The 23123-nt window shown below is 38.9% G+C and overlaps 1 protein-coding gene across 1 annotated transcript in view; it reads right to left on the bottom strand.

Moving 5' to 3' along the window:
* SLIT2 (slit guidance ligand 2) overlaps nt 1–23123 on the bottom strand; it is a 469229-nt gene that overhangs the window by 412756 nt on the left and 33350 nt on the right. The window contains exon 4 of the mRNA XM_025209503.1: nt 21354–21425. Within this exon, the coding sequence (XP_025065288.1) occupies nt 21354–21425 (72 nt within the window). The remainder of the gene's footprint in view (nt 1–21353; nt 21426–23123) is intronic.

Below are 23123 nucleotides of genomic sequence, written 5' to 3'. Positions count from 1 at the left end.
GCCTGCGCCGGCCCGCCCCCCCCCCCCCCCCCCCCCGTCTTAGCCAAGCTAAGTTACAGAGGCTCCTAAAATGAGGGGTGCCCTGTGCCTGGCTGCACTGTTCCTCTGGGATGAGGATGTTGGCGGGGGCGGGGTGCAAACAAAATTTTAACTCTGAGTGGCTCAGCTCTAAGTTCGAGAACTGCTGCTCTAGGAATAACTGTATTGTATAAATTTAGAGAACGAGTTGAAATCTTTAAACATTTTCCCTAGGCATCTGTTTTCATTAAGGCCTCCTTTACAGATTACAGGTATTGTGCAATTACCTGGATAACCGCACAATTACCTAGAGACCAGCTATAGTTGCAAACTAGCTATCACACAATAAAAAATCTCCACCCAGCTATAAAGTTAAACCTAAACGTGTACTAAACTTTATAGCTCCATAGCAAACAGCTTTAACTTTGCATGGGGTCTCCACTGCAGCTGGGAACCCTGTCAGCTGACAGGGCTCCCAGGCACAAGAGTGCACCGCACCCAGGGAAAAACCTCTAAGCCTTAAGGATCGTGGCAGCCATGATCCCTAGGATCCAGGGGTTTCGTGCACCCCTGAGCCCTAGGGATCACAGGAGTCATGATACCCGGGGTCCAGGGGTGCGTGAAACCGTAGCACCCTGGAGATCTCAGCTACCATGATCCCTAGGGCTGTGGTGATCCTCTGGCCCTGGGTGTTTCTCAGGGCCCTAGGAATGCCACATATTGCCCGATCTCACAAATCACACTTCCTGCCATTCACATGTAGAGGGGACTAAAGATGCTGGCAATGACACCAACAGCCATAAAAGCAGTTCAAAAGCAGGCTTGTTCTGTTTGGGCAGCTGACTGGCTGAAGGGCTATGAAGCTCCACCACTCATTTTGATCTCAAATGGCTTATGCAATTTATGAGTTAATGAGAGAGCCTCATAGTTTATCTGAACAGCTCACTCATTTGATAAGCCACATTTAAAACAGCAGCCCAAGAATAGATTTAAAAGATACCAGTCTTTAACATAGCTTTATTTTCCAACTAGGAGGCCCTTTCAGTCTTCAAGAAACACCAAGGGGGCAGATGCAGGGAAGGCACGACAGGAAATGGATTATTCTAGAATAGGTATACTTTGTTGATGTGCTCTCCCTCTAAAGCACCAATTCTCAACCTGGGTACCACAGCATCCTGGGGTACCTTAAGATCCTTTCAAGGGTGCCATGCAATGTTAGTGCTGTTTGGCGTGAAAACGATTCACAAGATGAAACCAGAAACTTCAAGTAGGAATCCAGTATCATTCTGATTTGCTGTGCTTTTTCTTCAGAGCAAAAAAACCCCAAAAGATTAGAACAAAAATTATTGTTTTATTTCTTCCATAATCAAAACAAGTGAAAAATAAAGCTGGCATTTTTGAAGGGGTGCCTTGTCCGCATCATTCATTAATGATGTAGACACTGGAGTCAGAAGCGGACTGGCCAAGTTCGCCGATGACACCAAATTTTGGGGCAAAGCATCCACACCAGAAGACAGGCGGGTGATCCAGGCTGACCTGGACAGGCTCAGCAAGTGGGCGGATGAGAATCTGATGGTGTTCAACGCCGATAGCAGTGCGATGCGGCGGCTAGTAAAGCGACCAAAATGCTGGCTTGCATCCATAGATGCTTCTCAAGCAAATCCCGGGACGTCATTCTCCCCCTGTACTCGGCCTTAGTGAGGCCGCAGCTGGAGTACTGTGTCCAGTTTTGGGCTCCACAATTCAAAAAGGATGTGGAGAAGCTTGAGAGAGTCCAGAGAAGAGTCACGCACATGATCAGAGGTCAGGGAAGCAGACCCTACAATGACAGGCTGAGAGCCCTGGGGCTCTTTAGCCTGAAAAAGTGCAGGCTCAGGGGTGATCTGATGGCCACCTACAAGTTTATCAGGGGTGACCACCAGTATCTGGGGGAACGTTTGTTCACCAGAGCGCCCCAAGGGATGACGAATGGTCACAAACTACTTCAAGATCGTTTCAGGCTGGACATAAGGAAGAATTTCTTTACTGTCCGAGCCCCCAAGGTCTGGAACAGCCTGCCACCGGAGGTGGTTCAAGCGCCTTCATTGAATACCTTCAAGGTGAAACTGGATGCTTATCTTGCTGGGATCCTATGACCCCAGCTGACTTCCTGCCCTTGGGCAGGGGGGTGGACTCGATGATCTTCTGAGGTCCCTTCCAGCCCTAATGTCTATGAAATCTATGAAATCTTGTGTCTAAAAACTTTGAGAAACACTGCTCTAAAGCATCTACTTCTGCCACTGGGAAGACAGAATACTGAGATGGGATACTAAGCTAGATGGACCATAAGTGTGACCCAGTACGGCATGTTTTTTGTTATGATGACATAACTAAAGAATGTCCAGTTCAAACTGTGTTTCAGGATCCTTCAGCACTTTGTTCATGACACTGGAACACGTTTCATATACATTAAGCAATACAGGTAGCTATTATCTTGGACAGAAGAATGCAGAGAACCTGCCAGAAGCAAGATTTCAAAAAAACCTAGGGCTCACATTCACTGGAGTTACTTGTACCAAGTGCCAGTGAGCTACCCTGGGATGCATCCAGTCACAGGATCTGATCTAGAAAAGCAGTCAGAGGCACTACTGGTCATGACTCATAAGTCTGGCTCCTGTGTACAGATATAAGCAGTAGCTAAAGATACAGCACCAGGAACAGCTCAGGGACCACCACAAAAAATCCAAAACCCTCTTAGGGGACAGATGCTGTCCATAGTATCTCAAATTTGATTTCTAAGAACACCTGTGAACAAGCTTAAAGATCATCACGCTTAATAGTTATCCAAAGATACAAATGTTTGCTAAGGTAAGATATTGTCAAAAAGAAAAAGTGTCTGATTAAAGTAATACTGTGCTAGAGAACTTAAACCTAGCATCCCACCCCCACAAGGTGGAGCCTTCCCTTGAAAGCAAGTCTGAACTCATATGATTTATTCCTTTACCAGTTGATGCTGAAGGATAGCCTGCTGTCTCTAAATGTTACATGGAACATTTTAGAAGCTATTTATGTCCAGATTTAGGGTTGGAAGGGAGTGGGGTAGGGAGGAGGGATCAATATGTTAAGATTTTTATGTTTTTAAAAAACTTGTTATGCTGCTTTTTTTTTTTTTTTTTTTTTTTTTTTTTTTTTTTTTACATTTGCAAAGATTTAAAATTCACATCTAACTTATGGATATGGCTAGTGTATACATACCAAAGTATGTGATTCTTTTAAACATGATTTCTCACCATTTAAACTGCCACTCAGAAAGTCTTGTACACAGTCTTGCCTAAGCTACAGTGTTGATTACAAAGAAAGTAAGAATGAAAACTTATTCCCAAGGTATTCCATGAATCCAAAAGAATTCATTCCCTTTCCACCACAACTTCGACTGCACTTAACAAAATACAGTTTACCAGATTCAATTTAAATCTCATCCAAAGCACATACATTTCCTTTTCCTATTTATCTTGAGACTTCACTGTGCCTCTTACTCAATTTTAATCTGCTTGGAAATGACTAAATATTTGTTAGTATTTCCACTACAGAACTATTTATCTTCATAGTCATGGTAATATATCCACACAAAAGCAAAGCTGTCAAATCCTTTCATTACAATTCGGCTTCTAATGTGGAGACTAGGGTGTTGGCATTTACATCTTACTGGACCTGTAACAGCAGATACTCATCATTATCACACTTTCCCTTCATGGCACCGTGTATTTTAAGAAATTCTCATGTGTTCAAACAGTATTACAGAGTATCAATTATGCATATAACTCTAGTGCAAGGGGATGTTAACATATTTTCTTTATTGGTCCCACATGGTGAAGTAAATTTCTACAAACTCCTATCTCTAGCCTTAAAGCAAAATAAATTCAAATAAGTCATGAATGTTTCCAGACAGATGCCCAAAATGTTCACTATCCATCCTTTATAAAATACATTAGCAACTGGAATTAATCATGTTCTCGCCATGTTCTGAAAAACCTCATACATTAAATAAATCTCTTCAGGTAACGTTATATAAACATTATATTTAAAAAAAAAAAAAAGTCAAGAAAGAATTCTGCTGATGCTGGCCAAAAATGCAACAATGTAGTACAAGATGATATAAAGCCATATCAATTAAAGTTTGATTCTTGACAAGGAGCATGAGAGACCGGGGGGGCAGGAGGGGGGTACATAAGGGAAGTGGAGGTAGAGATATATTCAAATGCCTATCCCGGTAAATTCAGGTAGGGAGTGTATATCCTTTTGGACCCCTTACATCTCAAAGGAGGCATCTCCTTGCCTGACAGATCCATGGTATGGTGGTGAATATACCTTCTGCAGTGGGGAACTAGAATTGTAAAGTGGCCTAGTATTCCACCTACACCTTCTTACATCTACCAAAGGAAGAGTTTTGATTCCAAATCCACATCTTTTTGTTTTTCTGTTCTGCATACTGCGCATTCATGCCACTTATAATGCATTCTATCTAATATTATAAAAGCCTATGTCTGTCTGTCTGTCTGTAATGCTTTATTTGCACTCTGATTGGCTCATGGAAACAGCCAACCAGAGTGCTCCAATCATGGGGGAGCGCCTCCATGATTGTGAAGCCATGTGGTGGACCAGATACAGTGTGGGGGAGCTGCTGGCCTTGGCTCCCCCTCTCCATTCCCTGCAAGTGGCGCTGAGGACTGAACAGGGGGTGGGGGAGCTGAGGCCAGCAGCACTGGCCTCGCCTACCCAACCCCGCTCCCTGCAAGAAGCAGAATTGTAGCAGCATGGGGCATTAGGTGGCAGCACTCCATCCCAGCCCCCTCCACCCCGCCATCATTCTTGACAGGCAATTGGCTAATGTGTGTACACACACACACTCTGATTTAGTCCATCGGTTTGTCTGTAATGCTTTTGGTGATCTGCACATGTATCACCAAGAGGGCAGGTGGCAATTGGCTGCACGGGCACAAGTTTGAGCTGATGCCGGGGAAGTTTGTGGTGGTAGTGAACATGCCCTGGCTGCCCAAGCAGTGGGACTTCCTCATGTCTCCCTGCCTAAGGGCCAAGGTGGGGGGTCACGGTGGGGAATATCAGCCCATCCCCGATATCCCCCAGAACAGCCAGCAGGAAAGGAGGGGAGCAGGGCAGGGGAGGCAAAAGGAGGGGGGTCACAGTGGTGGCTGTTGTTGGGGACAGGCACTGGAAAGGGAGGCAGGGAGGGGAGCAGGAAGAGGGCCCCAACAACAGCCAGCAGAGAGGGAGGCTGCACAGGGGGGAGGCAAAGTGGGGAGTCATGGTGATGGCTGTTGTCAGGGCTGGGCGGAAGGGAAGGGGAGGAGGGGTCACATTGGTGGCATTCCCCCCCGTGGCCTGGCCCCGAGAACAGCCTGCAGGGAGAAGAAGGTGGCAGGGAGGGAGGGAGGGATGGGAGCAGGGAGAGGAGGGAAGGCAGGCGAAGCCCCACAGTGAGGCAGAGGCAGGTAGGGGGAGGGAGCCCCCACACCAGAGGCTGGAGGAGGAGGTGGTGGCAGAGGGAGCCTTTACATGCTCAGCCCCAAAAGGTGAGCAGGGGGCAGAGGGAGGGCCATGTAAACACTCCCTGAAATCAATTGTTCTTGATAGGCATCTAGGTAGTATAATCAGAACTATTATGGACTACATTACATCTACTAAGGAACAAACAGGAAGACATTTTATATCTGATAACCTGAATGAAACATGATATGCAAATTTTGAAATTATAATTCCTGGATTAGAATACAATGAAGAAAGGAACTGTTTAAACACTAAAGACTTTTAACAAAACATAAATCAATTCCCCGCCAGAACCTTAAAAGTAGAGTCGGGTTACAGTGTAAAAAGATCTATATAATAGTTAAGAAAACACACACAAATACCAATTTTTAAGAGATATAAATATTTTCCATGTGCTTTTTCTGGGACAAACTCAAAACAAAATTGTTTAACAAGTAGATTATGGAAATTAAATTATGCCTGTCTTCTACTGCTCTCCAGAAGACAGTACAGTAGAATTTAATAGTAAGATATTACTGTTTCATATCTTAAGGATATGGGCCTAAATGCTTACGAATTTGCACACATTTGTAAACTTATGTAACAAACACAGAAGTCTGTATGCAGAGATACATGCAATGATAAAGATGCATGCAAAATTGAATATGCACTTAAATGCTTTTTTACTTTAAGACTTCTATTTTTAAAATTTTGGGGAGAAAACTGAATAAATTTCATCAACAAATGCCTTTTAAAGAAACATTTTTCTATTAAAAAATAACAATACTTTTGTACATTACTCTAAAGTTATGCAATAATACAGATCTAAAATAATGCATATAACCCATACATTACTTGCAACTATTCTCTGACAGTCTGTTTAAAGGGACTATGTATTTAGAGCCAAATTTTTTCATGAAGAAAAAGCCTGCATAAGCTGAAAGTCAGTATATAGTGTGCACACACTATTATGCTGACCTGGAGCAGTTAATATGAAAAACAGCAGATTTCTCCTTAGAGAACATGCACATAAAATCAGAGCAGAGTTTTGGTGCATCTTATTTAATACAGTGGCTGTACTCAGATGGTAGTACTGTCACCTTCAAGTCAAAATGTCATTCTCCAACATTCTGGAAAATATTCCTTACTTTCAACTCAATGCCAATTCTAAATCTCCATGGTGCAATTTAGGTGCGAAAACTATTGTCAAGTTCTACTTGCCTACAATTTCACTATACTATTGGTCTTTAAATACACTATAGCAGTGTGTCAAATGAATGAGCTGCTGTGCTGAAAGAGACTACCAGTGATCTTTTTCTTTTTTTTTTTTTAAAGATCAATTTGCTATCAAAACGACCTCATCAGATGAAGAATATAGTGAGGATATAAAGCTGGTTTCAGGGAAAGTTCTCTTCTTCACAACAGCCTATGTGAAATCCCATTTTACAGAGCTTGTTCTAAAGAAACCTGGTAAATTCACAGTATCTGACATAAATGTGCCTTGTGCCACGTTAAGATCATATCCTTTTGCACAGTTAATAGTGTTATCTATAAATGTTTTAGCTTGTATCAAATGATAGCACTTCTAACACTTCCTTTGGAACTTCATTCTACAGATTAACAGGGATAACTGTTAGGATGCTTTCCTTGATATTCTGTCAAATTTGTAATTCTACTCTCTCCTACTTTTAAATTTTTGTATTATGTAATTAAAATCTCCTCCAAACATTGTCCTCCCTCCCTTACCCAGTCATTGCTTTGGCAATCTATGCACAACCGTGGTGCCTCCCAAGTCTGGGTGGGGCACCAGATGGCCGACCGGGGGAAGTACCCCAGCAGCATTTCCGGTTTCACATCTGGCACTTCCAGGTGGTATGCAGCCTATGACAGGGGGTGCACATGCACCAGCATGCACCCCCTATGCGTAGCCAATGTGCAGATCTATTTATTTTAATCCTTCCTCAAAAGTCAATTCCATCAAAGCCTCTACTCAATAATTACCCTCACAATGGATATGCAAAACTTTTCTTCAATTTGAGTCCTAAGAAATAAAACAAAAATTGAGCCAGTCCAAACTGAAATGAAAATTTCAATTAAATATATTGAAAAGCTAAAAATTAATTTTGGATCAAACAAAAGGTTTAAATCAATTTTGCTCATGAAAAAGTAAGCAATGAAAATACATGGTTAGACTCTGGTACCATTAACAAAATGATGACAATGCATGCAGCTAATTCTTGCTCTGCCCCTGCGGTCCTATGCCTTGGCTACTAACTCAAGGCTGTGGGAGACCTGAATTCATTTCCTTCGATGACAGAAGTAATATGAACAGAGATCTTCCACCAACCATATTATCATCCTTCCATGATGCTGTTCTGGGTTGGGTTGCTATCACTGCTTCTTGATGGCATTCCATTTTGTATAAAATACATAAATACTCACTGCATTGGGGACTAAAAACCAGATGTGCCCCTCTAAGGGCTTCAGGTCAGATAGCCATGCTCACACTCTCTCTCATTAACTGAATATTTCAATATTACACAAAGTGGAGCAGCTCTAACAAAAGATGTATTTAGGGAAACTACCAAAAGGGTACCCTAATATATGTGGTGGCTATTCAATTTTCTCCTCTGCCTCTCCTTAGAGTTATAAACCTACATCTCCCACCTCCTCCGTGGGTGTCTTAACTGCTGGATATATGAGCGGATAACAACTTAACCATGTCCTCTTCTACTCTGGTACTCAATACTTTCCCTGTCCCCTTTGCACCTGCCAAAAAAAAAGATAAAAACACTTGGCTGAACTGATTCCTGAATTCGGGTTGAGTTCATGAATGTTTCTCATTGAACTGGAACATTTTTTCCTATAGCAAATAATAATCCACCAAGATGATTATTCCAGCTTTACTTTCAATGACCTCTAATGTAACCTTTTCTTTTTGGTTAGGTATTCGGAGCAAAAATTAATAGTCTTACTGCTACCATATTGTACTGCAAAGAATGTTTAATATCACCACTAGATATTTTTGGCATTCATACTTTTCCCGCACAACTCACACTGAGTGCTGATCTGGATTTTGCATCAAAAGAACTATCATGCATTTCCTATACTTCCTAGGCCAATACTACCCTTCCACCCCTCCAAATAACTAATTCTGGTATTTTACCCACAGTTCTGATGTTACCAAAGGAAATAATGCCAAGGAATAGACTCTTTCCGTATCATAATATACTAATGAAATGTATAGACAAAGCAGTTTATACACAGTGTAAGTGTGGACTATGATGCCTACATCAGTCTTACAAATGATGCAAGGGGCAAGGATTTCTTAGGGTGATACCTTTTTCTGGATCAATTATGCAGTTAGGATAAAGTCTGGCTTCTTTTTCCTTTAGGTCGTGGATTTTCCATTGCAAACAGCACATTTTGGTATCTTCCACGTTATAGTTTTGTAACATATAAAGCTTCTCCAATAAAAGACAACACCCTATGAAACCCTTGCCTCCCATTCCACATCATCAATATGATACATTGACATATTCATCAATACAATATAAAGTACATGGGGCATAATTCATATGAAACCTGTGCTTAACATACTTTCTCATAACCCTTTTTTTTTTGAAGATCCTGCTTTTAGTTCATGAAATAAGTATTTGTACCCCAGCTGATCTGAATTTAATTCTAAGTGTAAGATTTCTGAGTAAAACTGCAGGGTAGCGGAGCCAGTTTGAACTTTAGAGTTCTTTGGTCCTGTTCTGCAGTGACCCCTCCTGAGTCAGGGCAAGCAGGGATACCAGGATGCAAATAGGGCCAGGCATGCTGCCTCACCCTCCAGGTCACCAGGCAGAGTGAGTGCTGCAGCCCCAGAGCATCTGGTAGCCATGGTGCCTCCTGCTGCCACCTGGACTGGCTCGCTGTTTGTCCCAGCAGTAGGAAGGGGGAGGGGAGCATGAGCTCTAGAGAAACAAAGGATCAGGCCCCTCAGAGCTCAGGCAGTGCCCAGCCAGCTGGCAATCCAGGCACCAGCAGTGCAGAGCGGGGGAAGGGGGTGAGCTCCAGAGAAAATAAAAGGATCGGGCCCCTCAGAGTTCAGGTGGCCAAGCAGCAAGCCAGTCCGAATGGCAGCAGGAGACACCACCGTCACCGGGTGCTCTGGGGCTGCCTCATGGGAGCAGTGAGCCAGTCCTACCCCTAGATATTTATCGGCATTGTAGCCAGTGCCAGTAAATGCAACAGTCTATAAGAAACAGGCAAAACATGAAAACACTAGTTGACAGCCTTGATTTTGTTTGCACTAAGAAACATTTTACATAGAATCCTAGTCCTGCCCCTGCTCACCAAGTCTTCTGTTTCCCTGCAAGCCCGGCTCTGAAACTCTGAAGTTTTTTAAAACATTTTGGATGGTTTGGTTTGGTTTCGGAGATGTTTCAGAGCTTTCCATTTAGTTTTAGATTCAGTGGTTCAGGTGCCAAAATGCGCCAAAACATCTCTGAAAAAAAACGGCTGTTGAAGTTTCATACAGCCCGAGATTTTAGCCTTAAGGTGCAATTGCTTCACTAAGCCAAGCAATACTAAGTCAATTAACATGTGGGTGGCTTAAAGCATAAGCTGTAACAAGACCCAAACTGCAATAGTTTTCTAGTGAAACACAAAAGGTAGTTTCCTAGCAGTTGATAACTGAAAGATACTTATAGATCCCTGCTTACTACTGATTTTCCCCAGGGGATGTCCTTGCTACTCCGAAAGAAAAAAAAAGTGCTTCTCTGATACAAAACAATCCATTTTTATCTACACTCGCATCTTTGCTACCACTGTGCCGTAGATGGCTTACTTCTGTATACTACAACTGTTGAGTATGACAGCTGGCCATGTTACTTGCTGGGTTAGTTAAAGGGAAAAGAAAAAAAATATTACTACAGTCTTCAGAGAAATAATACATTTTGCTTTGTTTGTAGGTTACATTTAAAAAATTTAAGAGAACAATGACTCATTACACATGGTTTAAATACTGGTCAACAGGCTTGTCTCCATCCATTACCTGCCACTGCACTCGAGGCCAGCTGAGGCATTTTTGCTGATCATCCTAAAATTCAAACACTAGGTGTCTGAAAAGAAAGCACTTGCTGTGGGATGCACTCCAGTATAACTTTTGCATCCTCTCCAGTCCAGTCCATCAGTCTGACACTCATTTGGACTGGCACAGTTTAAGACTTATTTTACCAACAGTTTCTCGTTTTTGATTTTTTTGCCTTGAGCTGGGCACACGGAATAAGTCTGTATAGCAGAAGGCTTTATGTTGCTATTTTTCAAGAAGTTTACAAAAAGGGAAAACTATTTGTATTTTTCCAAGGAGAGTCTTTTATAAATTTACAGAAGAAAGTTAAATCTTATATCCTTCCTCTTATGGAGGGCACAACCAGAAATGCAAATAAAGATAGATAGAACAAATTCTTTAGAATACTGCCTGGATGCATCAGTTCATCATGGTTAGAGAAGGGGGTAAGTCACAGAGGAATTCTCTCATAATCCAGTTAAGTGAATTCTCCTCACCCCCCCACCAATTTTGTTTCAGCATTATTTTTACTCATGAAACTGCGGGGGGGGGGGGGGGGGGGGGGGGAAAGGGGTTGCATTTTTTATTTCCAAAATAAGAGAATACCCATTTTACATGGCATCCTTTTAAAACACCTTTCCTACTCTTTCATTATGCAAAGTTACCAAAGTTTAATCCTCTTTTCCTAACAGTTAATATTCTATCCATCTTTTTTGCCCTTTCCCTAAACCAGTGGCCTTATCAAAGGTAGAAGATGGAGACCAACCAGACAGATTCCCCACTACTGCAAAGAACTACCTGTGCCTACAAGAAGTTCTGCAGGAGGGAAGAAGAGTATGCACCCCCTCTGCCTGAGATAAAATAGTGCTAATTGCATATCTATGGAGGTTTTTGCTTGTTTACTATGACAAGAGTATTTACTAATTGTTGCAAGTTAATCTTCATTAAGGTAATGCTCAGGAACCTCTCCACAACTCTTTGAACTCCATGCAAGTCAAAGTAGCTCCAGCTGAAAGATTTCCATGTAAAAAGAGACTAAATTATTTCCTCTTGAACATATTACTTATCTTTAATTATTCGCCAGTTCAATACATTTGAGATATCCAAGATGAGTGCTCTGTGAATAACCAGTGATGTAGCTTTACATTTTAATTCCCTTTTAAGTACTTTTTTTTCCTCTGACATGTTAATTTAGGGTTCTTGCAATTTTTCCCCAATACACATTTAAAAAAAATAATTTAAGATGTCTTGTTTAAATGCTATAGCAGGAAACAGATTTAAACACTAAATGATACAAATGTAAACATTGTTTTCCATGTATAACTAATATGCTCTCAAAACATGATAATTTTTCAATATTAGAGTCCTACCTTCATATACAACTGATGGTAAACATTGTTTGGCATAACCTTCCTATAAGTTTTAATTACATGTTGTGTATCTTGCACTATTTGGGGGTTGGAGAGGGGAAATATACAGCTAACCTTTGTCAAGAGATGCCTAAGCTTTCCAGACCAACTTCTACAAAAGACTGGAGGACATTAAAAAAAAAAAAAAACACCATATACAAGCAATTCTGGTTAGGTCACTGATGAAATAAAATATTTTTAAGTGCTTTGCTCTTTGTTTATCAAAACATTTGTTATTATTTAATATTGATGAAAGAAAAAAGAAATCTAAGCTAACCCAAAAAGCAATACATTAAAATCTCAGCATTGTTCTCTGAACGTAGCTGTAATTTCAGTTTTTACTGTGGCTAACATGTCTTAAAAATACACCAGTTGCAGAGCAGCTGCTCGTCTTTAACAGAGAATGGTTTCATCTAGTATTAGCTCTAGGATGCAAAAAGCTATTAAACTTGCTTTATAGATCTACATTATGGCAAAAAGCATTATTAAGAATCAAGAGCAAATTAAAGCATTGGATAGCCTTGACTTTCTCTGATACAATAGAACATATGAAACCAGATTTGTGCTGGCTAAAATGGATATGCATTTTTGTGCTAATGCTGCTTCTCTTGCCAATTTCCTGTAGCCCTTTTGAAGACTTCAAACATACAATAGCTACTACAATCACTATAAGATATGCTTCTTTAACCTTCTTTCCTGCATGTAGTCACCTATTTTAAACAACAAAATATTAATATGGTAAAACTACAAGCTTTTAAGAACATTATAAAATGCAAGCCTACGCTGTACTATAGTAATTTTCTATGGAAACAAGCCACTGATTTATTTATAGCTCTTAATAAGAGCTAATTGGGTTACTTAAAAATAAATAGAAAAAAGCAACTGTTGCTGCTATTTTAACACTAAAACATTCTCTGAAGTAATGTGCGTACACACATACACACACAAAAAAGAACTACATTTAAAATGCTGTATAAATCAACGTTTAGGATGCAGGGTCAACAGGGGTTAAACTGTCTGTCTTTCTTGACTAAGTTCATAAATGTCTTTTCTAGCTGTACTTGAAGAAGCAATTGCAGTGTAACTTGGATATTAAAACCTCCAAGGAAACCGACAATAAAAGCTGCTAAGAATTTCACAAGTTTTTTTTTTCCTTAGGTGTTAATTAAATGATCATTTAACACTGAAATGTAAACACAACATTTTCATCTACTGACAGCATAGCCTATTATAAATCCAGGGTAATAAAAGTCCTGGTGTTAATACTCTGAACCAAGTTCCCACAACACTCTAAGATGCCTTGTCGTGTCTAAGGTTAAGCATCTAGACACAAAACAAAGATTGTGCCTACTCGACTTCCAGTTCAATTTTCCCATCGCCCAGTGACCTAGGTAACACTTTGAGCAATAAAGAATAAATTTAATTTCTCAAGCATTTTGTGAGGATTAGGAACAATTGTTGGTCTGCAATGACTTCTTATCCTTGGATTCTTTTTCTTCCAGAGCATTCCCCAAGTTCTAAAAGAAAATTCTGATGGTTTAAGACACAGAACAAACAGAACTTTAAATTAGGCTTTTTTCAATCAATTGGAGCTGTTGGAGGGGAAGCAATCAACCTTTCTTTGGATTTTTCTCAGCTATTCAGTTACTTCAAGCTTTAATCTTCTACTAGGAGAAGAAACCTACTATCCTGGGTGGGGAGCTCTGTATTTTTTTTCTATTTTCCCCTGCATTATTTACTCCTCTATTCTTCTTTTTTTAATCAAGATGACACGGCTTCACTTAGGTGTCCACTCAGTACAAGTTGAGAGAGTTACAGATGTCCTCTTTATAACAACATTTCATGCCATGTTTTGCACCACATAATAATGGCATTTCCTCTAACATACCTTTTTACTTTTCATTACTTCCTTCTCTGGGGTTCAGTTTCCTACTTAACTACTGCCTAAAAGGTTTCCTATATCATAGTTTACCAAAGCTTTCAAGGCTGCCCTCCAGGAACAACTCTGAGTCAAACCATTAACAAAGTTATAGCTAAAGAGATCCAGAAAGAACAGCAAAGCACTGTGCTAATTTTCATATAACCGCACTATGTTATGCAAGTGTGTTCTGCTGTGACATCAGCAGTGTCAACACCAGACTTCCCCCATACACAGTAAGAGGTGTCTTTCTGAAAGTTTAAGAACATTAGGCACCCCTGAGATTAAGCAGCTTTTATCAGTTTATTCAGAAGTATTAAAACATTAAAATTATTTTTTTTTTCCAGGGGTTGGTCTAGGGGGGGAAGCAACTGGGATCAGTTAAGAAAATAATATGACTTGTATCTTTTAATTAAACACATTCAAATACATACAGCAAATAGTGTAAGAGATTTCAAAACACAAAGATGTTTATGTTACTAACAGGAAAATGGCTTTAAGCCATATTTCTGTCTGCTTGGTGATTAACATGGTTTTTGAATTTATGTTAAAAACTATTATAAACTGTGTTGGAATGTTTGTTATAATAAAAATAAAATATTTTAAGTGTCCTATGGATATTTGTCACCTGAAAAATAGTATATTATGGGATTGAGGAATGTAGATCATATAAAGATTTAATGATTTGCTCATTTCCAGAGGCTAGTTTACAGCTATAAAATACCTTACAAGTAATATCTCCTTGGCTGTAGGATAAAGCACCAAGTTAGACAAAAATGTAAAGTTATGCTTTTATAGTTAAACAAACATACAGGAAAATTTAAAAGCAATGTGAAGTCACTCCCCTAATTATCTCATAATATAACTAAAATGTGCAAACGTAATTTGAGCAAGCCATCAAAAATCAGATCTTTTCTTCAAAACGAGAGTGATGTTACTGATTAACTTTTTAGTAAGTATGCATGTTTCTCCTAGTTGATTTCTTAATATTACAACACTGTTTTCTATTAGTGGCCATTGTTTCCTGTAGCACCTGGCATAAAACACAGAAGACGTGTCTAAAGAAGAATTTACTCTCTGAGATTAAGACAAATGACAGGGAAATACACACAACTTACAATAATGCAATCGTACAGACTGTCAGCTGTCAAATTTATCTCAAGATAAACCATTTTATCCCAAGACAAAGTGTGTGCCTGTTGTCTAGGAATAAACCTTGAAAGGGTTCGTGGTATAAGAAATACTAACATATCCTGGGACACTGAAAAATGCATCTGAACAGTTATCCCAGGATTGTATCACTGACCAACACGGCTACAACCCAAACCCCTACAAAAGTGGCAATGCATTCAGTTGTTCTCTAAAGCCTGATTAGAAGGATAGTGTGTGTACATGTCAATTTCACATTATCTCTGTTCCAGGATAGACATAGCACAACTTGTCCAGGGACAAATTGCTTTTGTGACCTGTTCCTAGTCACAAAAATTGACCAACATCAAGTGCAATGACCAACACTGCACATTGTTTTTTAGATGAGTGCACTTTAACTTAATTCCAGTTCTACAAGTAATCTCAAATTTAAAGATTGAGAACAACGTTAAAAACTGCTACCTCTAAAATCAGAATGAGTTTAAGCATGTCTACTATAAAGCCACATTTGCCATAATCAACTAGTTATTCTTAGGCTATAAAACAGATGTCAAATGAAGCAGATCAACCATGCCAGGATTTATCCCGGCACAGGCAACAGGCTTCATTGAGTAAGACAGACAGTATCCATTGTCCCACAGCGGATTGTTGCCCAGTCCGGCAGGACAACACTCAGGGCATGCCTCTACAAACAAGGAAACCCCCAGGTTTGCTTGCTTGCACAGGTGTGCCATGGGAATTTCTGGGTGTACCTCTACAAGTAGGGAACCCTGGGGTTTCCCCTGTTTGCAGAGGCATGCCCCAAGTCAGATTATCCAGGCCTGCCTCTGCAAGCGGAAAACACCATGGTTTCCCCATTCACAAAAGGCATGCCCCAGGTTGGAATCCCAGGGCAAGCTTCTGCAGAAAATGGGAAACCCAGGCAGGTGCTCCAAGGGTCCCCAGTCCTTCATACCCCAGGAATTTCCCTGGACAGATCCATTGTAGAGAATTCCTGGGCCATGCTAGATTGGGATCCTGAAGCCCTGGGAGTGCCTACTTGAGGCAACAGGAGAGCACAGGCAACCCCAGGCTGCCAACCTTCTTCCATCTTAAAATAGATGTCTGCTGCAAAATAGCAGTGCAAGTTGTGGCTGTGACCTTTTGTCACACCCACAAAACTGTACATTTGTGGCATAACAAAAGCCATGCAATTCTGTCTGCTTTTGCTTTGTGCCACCATAAACATTTTATGATGGCACAAGAAGTGACATCTGTTTGCAGCCTTACTGCTGACCATTCTTTTTGTTCCTGTTACAATATAGCTATTACAGTCTTATAACGAGTTTTCCAGTATGGTTCTGGAGTCATGTTTGGTGTGGGGCAGGGTGGGGGTTTACAAAACATTCATTTGAAACATGCTCTGAGCACACTTTTTTGCGGTACTTCCAATCTCTATATAAATGCTACTTTAAAGTGTATTACTCATATATTAGCCCTTATTCCAGAGCCCCAGTAACCTATTTTTGCATCTACTGCTTTCATACAAGCAGAATAAGAGTTTCAATCTGAACCAAAATATAGGGCATGAGGAAAAACTTTACACACACACACTTTCCAAGGCAACTTAATCTGCAATGTCTCCACTTCCTTAAAAAAGGTACATTCTGTTTTTTTCATCTCATAAACCAATACTGAAACACATGTATTAAAAGCCTGTCATAGTTAGCTTACCATGTATATTAAAAGCCTACTATATGCCACTTCTATACTATAAGAGAATTACATTTTGGAGAAGTCTTATCACTTGTAAGTCCTCCCTTTGGAAAAAGATACCAACAAATTGAAATTTAGATTTTGTAAATGTAAAAGATTATAATGGTGTATGATCTTCTCAAATAAAGCCTCCTTGAGCAATGCACATGCCCCACACTCCTAGTGAAAGGTGCTAGCAATTGTAAAACTATGGCAATATACACAAGAGCTGAAACCTCCAAATACAGCTTCTGTCCAGTACCAAGTCCTTTAAATCTACTTGAAAGAGAAGATCCACGCAGTAACATGTCTTATTATAACTGGGGACTCATTCTTGCTGCTCACTGGATTTAATTTCCAAACTACCTGTTTGTATTTTGAATACAAGTGTTCAGAAGCTTTACTATAATTTGCTATCCCAAGGAGTTAAGAGAATTCTTAGTTGCTTTGTTGAAGGAGTTCATCAGATGGTAAACCATCTTCCCTACCAAATTCCCAATACATCTGTTTACTTTAATCAATATTTTAAATACTGCACAGACAGATCTGTCATATTTCTTGTAAGTCTGCTATATAACCACAATAGGTCATAATGAAACAAAGTAAGTTAATGAATGTTAAAATAGAAAGGTCTTGTTCCAACCACTTTCATGCACCTAATTTGTCACTCATCCCACTGACCAATTCTGGGTTTTGAAACAATCTCCTGCTCCTCGAAACATGCTATAGCTATAACAGGTATATATGTTAATGATGTAAATAATATGTTATCTCAAAGAAGTTACAGAACCAATGACTGACTGAAAAACTTTCATCTTCTTTGCATCAAACATCTTCAGTGTTCCCAGCAATGGAAATCAGCGGTAGTTATCATGGCAGTTCCCTGGATGAGTAATGATGTCGATCTGACTGGACAACGGTAACCGTAGCAACTGTAACCTGCAATTCCTGCGTAACCATTGTTGGATTTATTGTGGCAGGGGCCAAAGAGGCCAAGAGTAAAATGAAGCAAAGAACTATGGTGTCTGACACATCTAGTACCACACACTTTAATCATAGCTGGCAGAAATTAATTCAGGAGGAATTTTTGCAGGGGCTCCCCATGCAGTTTTCTGCTTTTATTCCTGGCTGCAAAGATCTTAAGCCAGGCATCTCAAAACTCTGTGCTCCTTACAGTCACAATACACTAAGACTTTCTCTTTTAAATAGGAATGTTTCATAAATGTGCTTCTTACAAATTTCTCATTGATAGAAAGGGAAGGTATACAGTAAAGGCAAGGAAGCGCCTAGATTACAATTTAAATAAACCATTCTTAAGGCTGTTTTTTTCCAGAGCCAGTAGAGCTCAAGGTTGCAACTCGTATCATAAATTAAGATCTGCCCAATAAGGGAGTTTATCAACTGAATTAAAACATTTCAATAAAAAAAATACATTCTTTGTGTATAGAATTCAATGCCCTATACATGTCGCTAGCTAAAAAAAAAGTATCTTTGAAAGCCAAACTCTCAGACAGCTTTGGATCTAACCCTTGGTATCCTGCAGCAAATGGTGATCAATGAACTGTGATTTAACAGGCCAAATTAAGCAGTCAAAATCTATCTGCTTCAGATAAGCACTCACTAAGCCATAACAGTTCTCTATATTAAAAGGTACTATAGCTGACACTAGACAAGTTAATATAAATGGGCACATGGGTCACTGGAAACAATGCATGCCATTCTCACAATAAAATATACTTGTTGAAAAAGAGCTTCACAAAAATTATCATCCAAGAAACTCAGTGGCACATGCATACAAATATTTCAATGTTAAGAGGCTTAGACGTTCGGATGGATTATCAAAATGAACTCAAATTTTCTTTCAAAGTAAAATAGAAAAATCAAGCAATTAGCTTCAACAGCCCCCAAGTATTTTTCATACTATTTTTCCCCCCCAAAGATAATACTTCAACTAGAATTATGCCAAACCCACTTGTAGTTAAACGCTAAAAAAAAGAAATGAACTATTTAAAAACCCCGTTTAGCAGATACAGCCACAAGTTTAACTATTTTCAGTTTTCCTGAATGTGTTGGGGGTTTGGGGGGGGGGGGAGAAACACACACAAAAAATACCACACACCTTTCCTCCACCACCGCAAGTCTGAAAATATGAACTAGGATTTTCAAAACACAGAGGATATTCTGACATAGAAAATTATGTACTGTCTCTTTTAAACTCACAACTTACTGCTTTCCTTTACTTGCACTTCCCATCTGTCAACAAGTGTTTGTAATTTTACTACACTGTCCTGTAGTTTATGCAGAGTTGGTATTATTTTACAGAGTTCTGTTAATGGACTGGATAAATGGTAATGCTATTTAAACTAGTCTCCTGCTCCAACAAACACAGCTGCAACTGTACTACTATTTCTGAGCAAACATCTTGACCTGAACATGTAGTGCTCTCTCAACCCGTCCAAAGAGAAATTGGAGCAGACAGCAAAGGGAAAGCATAGCCGGCCGCTGGCGGCAACCAACCATGTCTAATCATAATTCACATACAGTGTACCCTCTTTCTTTTATATTGCATTTAGGCTACACAACAAGCATATGTGCTTCTTCACCTGGCATCTCATTTACAGCCAAGGGTCAAATGGTAATTATTATTCACAGAAGCTGAATAGCATATTGAAGAATTTGCAGCATACACGCTGTATTATTAGCAGTTAAAGTTTAATTGGGTAAGCAAAACAGTAAAAATAATTCCTTCATCGTGTTTAGACAATTTGATGATCCCTTTCCAAAGAGATTATTGTTCTGGATATACATGTAAGCAAGTACAGAATTGCTAATATATAAATAAATAAATAAATAAATAAATAAAATAGCCATGTACCTCAGATCTGGCAGTAATCAAGCTACATAAAATCTTAACCCTGACCACATAAAGTCAATATGTATTAAGTTGTTTTGTTCAGGACTGATGCATCAGAATAGCAAGAGAAATTTTAAATCAAAAGCTTAATTATGCTGGTTTTTAAAGTATAGCTAAGATATATTTTTGAAACATGCCTATATATATTTTTTTAAAACATGTTATAACCAGACACTCACTTTCAAGAACTGATCAACAATAACCATTGGACAGAAGAAATTTAATATATTTATAATTCCACAAGTGCATCTCAAAATAAAAATGTAAAGTTGACTTCACTTTAAATGTGTACTTATTTTATTCTGCAAGCTATATCTCATTTTTATGACACATGAATTAAGATTTAACAAACAGCACACCAATGATAGAATAACTCAGAACTATAATCCCTGTATCACTTCAATCTTCTTATGTGAAAGTGAAAAATTTTGATTCTAATGTTAATTCTCTGTAATATTTTCATACTTGTTAATACTTAATTTTACAATATATCCACATTATTTATCAGAAGTTTGCAATTCCATATTTTTTAATATTATAGGAGAAACGTACTCTAAGCCAATTTTCAGATGAATTTCTTAGGACAGAGCCCCTTTGAGTACTGCTGTCTAGTAATCTCATGATGCTTCACCTACAGCAGAAGCTTTTGCTAGTGCGTACATGCACACAAACAGCTAAAGGCAGCTTTTTTGCATTAAATTTTTCTTGCTATAAAAACAGACATTTTAATTTCCCCCACTTAATATAAAGAAGAAATAAAGTAAAGATGCTGTGCATTTAAGAAATTTAGAAACAAGTCAAATCTCCAAAGTGAAACTTATTTTATAAAAATTCACCTCCATGTACATATCTAACTACTGCAATGGTGCTAGTTCAACTCTCTTTTCCCTCAGCTTCCTAACATACAAGATCAATAAAGAAACTGACTATCCAATACATAGAGTACAGAATCATTTGCCAGTTTCTTTTTCCCCAATTTAATCTGCAAGATTCAAATCTCACTTGAAATCTATAATAAAGTGTCAAGGATGCATCTTTGATTATACTTGAGCTTAAATTTGTACCGTCTTGCCACGCTTTAAGTGCATCGTGTTCCACATGCTTTCATTTGAAACTGTCTTCTTGATATATATTTTAATAAAATAAATTAGTAGAAAGTATGCGTTTTTCATTAGGTTATTTATCTCAAGTCCACTTCATATTTATATTGTTAAGAAATTGCCTTAGTGGTCCACAGGCATAAAAACAGAATATCATAAAAAAACCAAATGTTTTTGCAATATCACTGGACCAACAGCTCCAAAGCCATCACTTTTTGGCTTATTGTTTTTAATTTGAAGACAAAACAAGGGAGAAAATACTCCTCCAAAGGCTCATTCACACTTTTTGAAATGGAAGATTGGGGGGGGAGAGGAGGACTTGCATGACTCATCACAGACTTTTTGTATCCAAGCAAGAAAATAAACCAAAGAAAATACTGAACTGAAATGGATAAGAACTATTTAGATCCTTCTTGACAGGATAAAAATAAGTGTGTGCTCCAGGAAAAAAAACCAGAGTATACCCATTTTTAAAAATTAATAGTATGTGCCAGGTTTCCAAGATTAATAATACTGGGTCGTGCTTACTTACAGTCTGTATAACTTCGGAGTTCCCAGAAAGAGTAATTCAGAAAGCAGTTGAAGATTATTTCTGTTTAGACGCCTTTTGAGAGGAAAACAGAAAAAACAGGTTACAAATAAAATGCAGAAGCAATGACATGCAAATGGTTTGAGCAGGTATCTCTGTACTATAACAATCTGCTTATAAAGCATAGAAAGGGTAGGCAGTAATAGCCCACTAGCGGAGACATGGTCCACAGTAAGTTTACCATGGACTAATTACATTTTCTGGTCTCCCCAACAGTATATATCACTTAATTCATTTTATGAAAGACTATTTTTAATTTAGTCAGTTTGGACTATTCACTAAACGGGAACTGTACCTTGTGTAAACAAACCAAGAAACCCCAGCAAAAAAGTACCATTTCGCCATCCTTCTATATTCACCTTACACTATGGAGCAGTACATAAAAGCATTCTGTGCCCATCAAGGTTTTTCAAGAATGCATATATATCACACATGCATCACTGAACACCAGTTATGTGATAATATAATTAAAGATCCATATAATGCATATGTACAAAAGACAAATAAACAAAAGGTTGCTGTGGAAACTTAATTTCCTGACTTTCATGTAATTAAAACCTAAATTAAAGCCTTAACCTTAGTACTCAATAGTTTTGAATATAATTTCCTTCGTGTTTCTTTAAAAAAAGACTATGGAAGTAAAGTAAATAAGAATATTTTACATGGGAGAGGAAGTAAACCAACACATAAGCAGAAATTTAGAAGTGGTTTTACAGAAGAAAAACTGCAGTTGGAAACGGGAAGAAACGTGTTTTTAAATGAAGTTTCACATTCAACCTACTGGCAAGGGTCAATCCTGCTTAGTTTGTGGTGACACGTTCAAAATCTTCAGTAGTATGGTTGCAGGCAATCCACTGCCAACTATAACTGATAGTCAAAACAAATACATACTTATCTTTACATTAAGAACACACACGCAGGTAAGATAACACTTGGCATTTAAAGAGAAAGATCCCTGAAGCAGGTAGTTATGTCATTCTAGTACAAAGCCCAAATAACTTCTTAAATATATTTCTAAACATAAACATGCACAAGTCAGGCAAGACCAGGTATACTCAAAGCTGCAAGACTGCTCTGCAAGACTGCTTGCAAAGCAGCCCATCACCGAGCAGGGCTCACACCAAATAAAAAATTCTAACTGCTTAGAATTAGAGTTTTGTTTTAGGAAGTGATACTTCTTTTTCTCTTGGACTAATTAAATAGAGTGAGCTTTTTCAGTCTCCTACTGAGAGGTAGGAGTGACAAAAGGATAACTTAAAATTCCAAAAAGCTTCCCCAATGTTTTCCAATTTAACTATGGATCCTCAACACACACTTTATGGCTCCAATTCTGTAAACATATTAATTTCACTTAAAAAGGGTCAGGCAGACGATAGGGTAGCCTATTAGGGTAGATGCACACATTCCTGGGACCCAACCTATGATCTGTGGCTTACTTTAAGTTGCATAATCATGATCAGGGCCTCACTTGTGCACACACTCATCAGTGCTGGGGACATGATCCAAGTAAGTTAGGGTGGGGAAGGGGCATGGTTAACATAAACTCAGTGAATCAAATAAAATAAAATGCACTGAAAAATTGAAGTAGGCAGATATTAAAATAAGAAAGCCATTAAAAAGTGGTAGTTAGTTGTGAAGTCAAGAAGCAATAACTTAGAAATAATGAGAAGTGAGTGAAACTTACGGTAGACTTGTGCTTAAATGATAATAGAA

Source organism: Alligator sinensis, unplaced genomic scaffold, assembly GCF_000455745.1.
Source record: "Alligator sinensis unplaced genomic scaffold, ASM45574v1 scaffold617_1, whole genome shotgun sequence".
Lineage (NCBI taxonomy): Eukaryota > Metazoa > Chordata > Crocodylia > Alligatoridae > Alligator > Alligator sinensis.
Note: the sequence above shows the minus strand (reverse complement) of the source record. Positions and strands in the feature narration are given on the sequence as shown.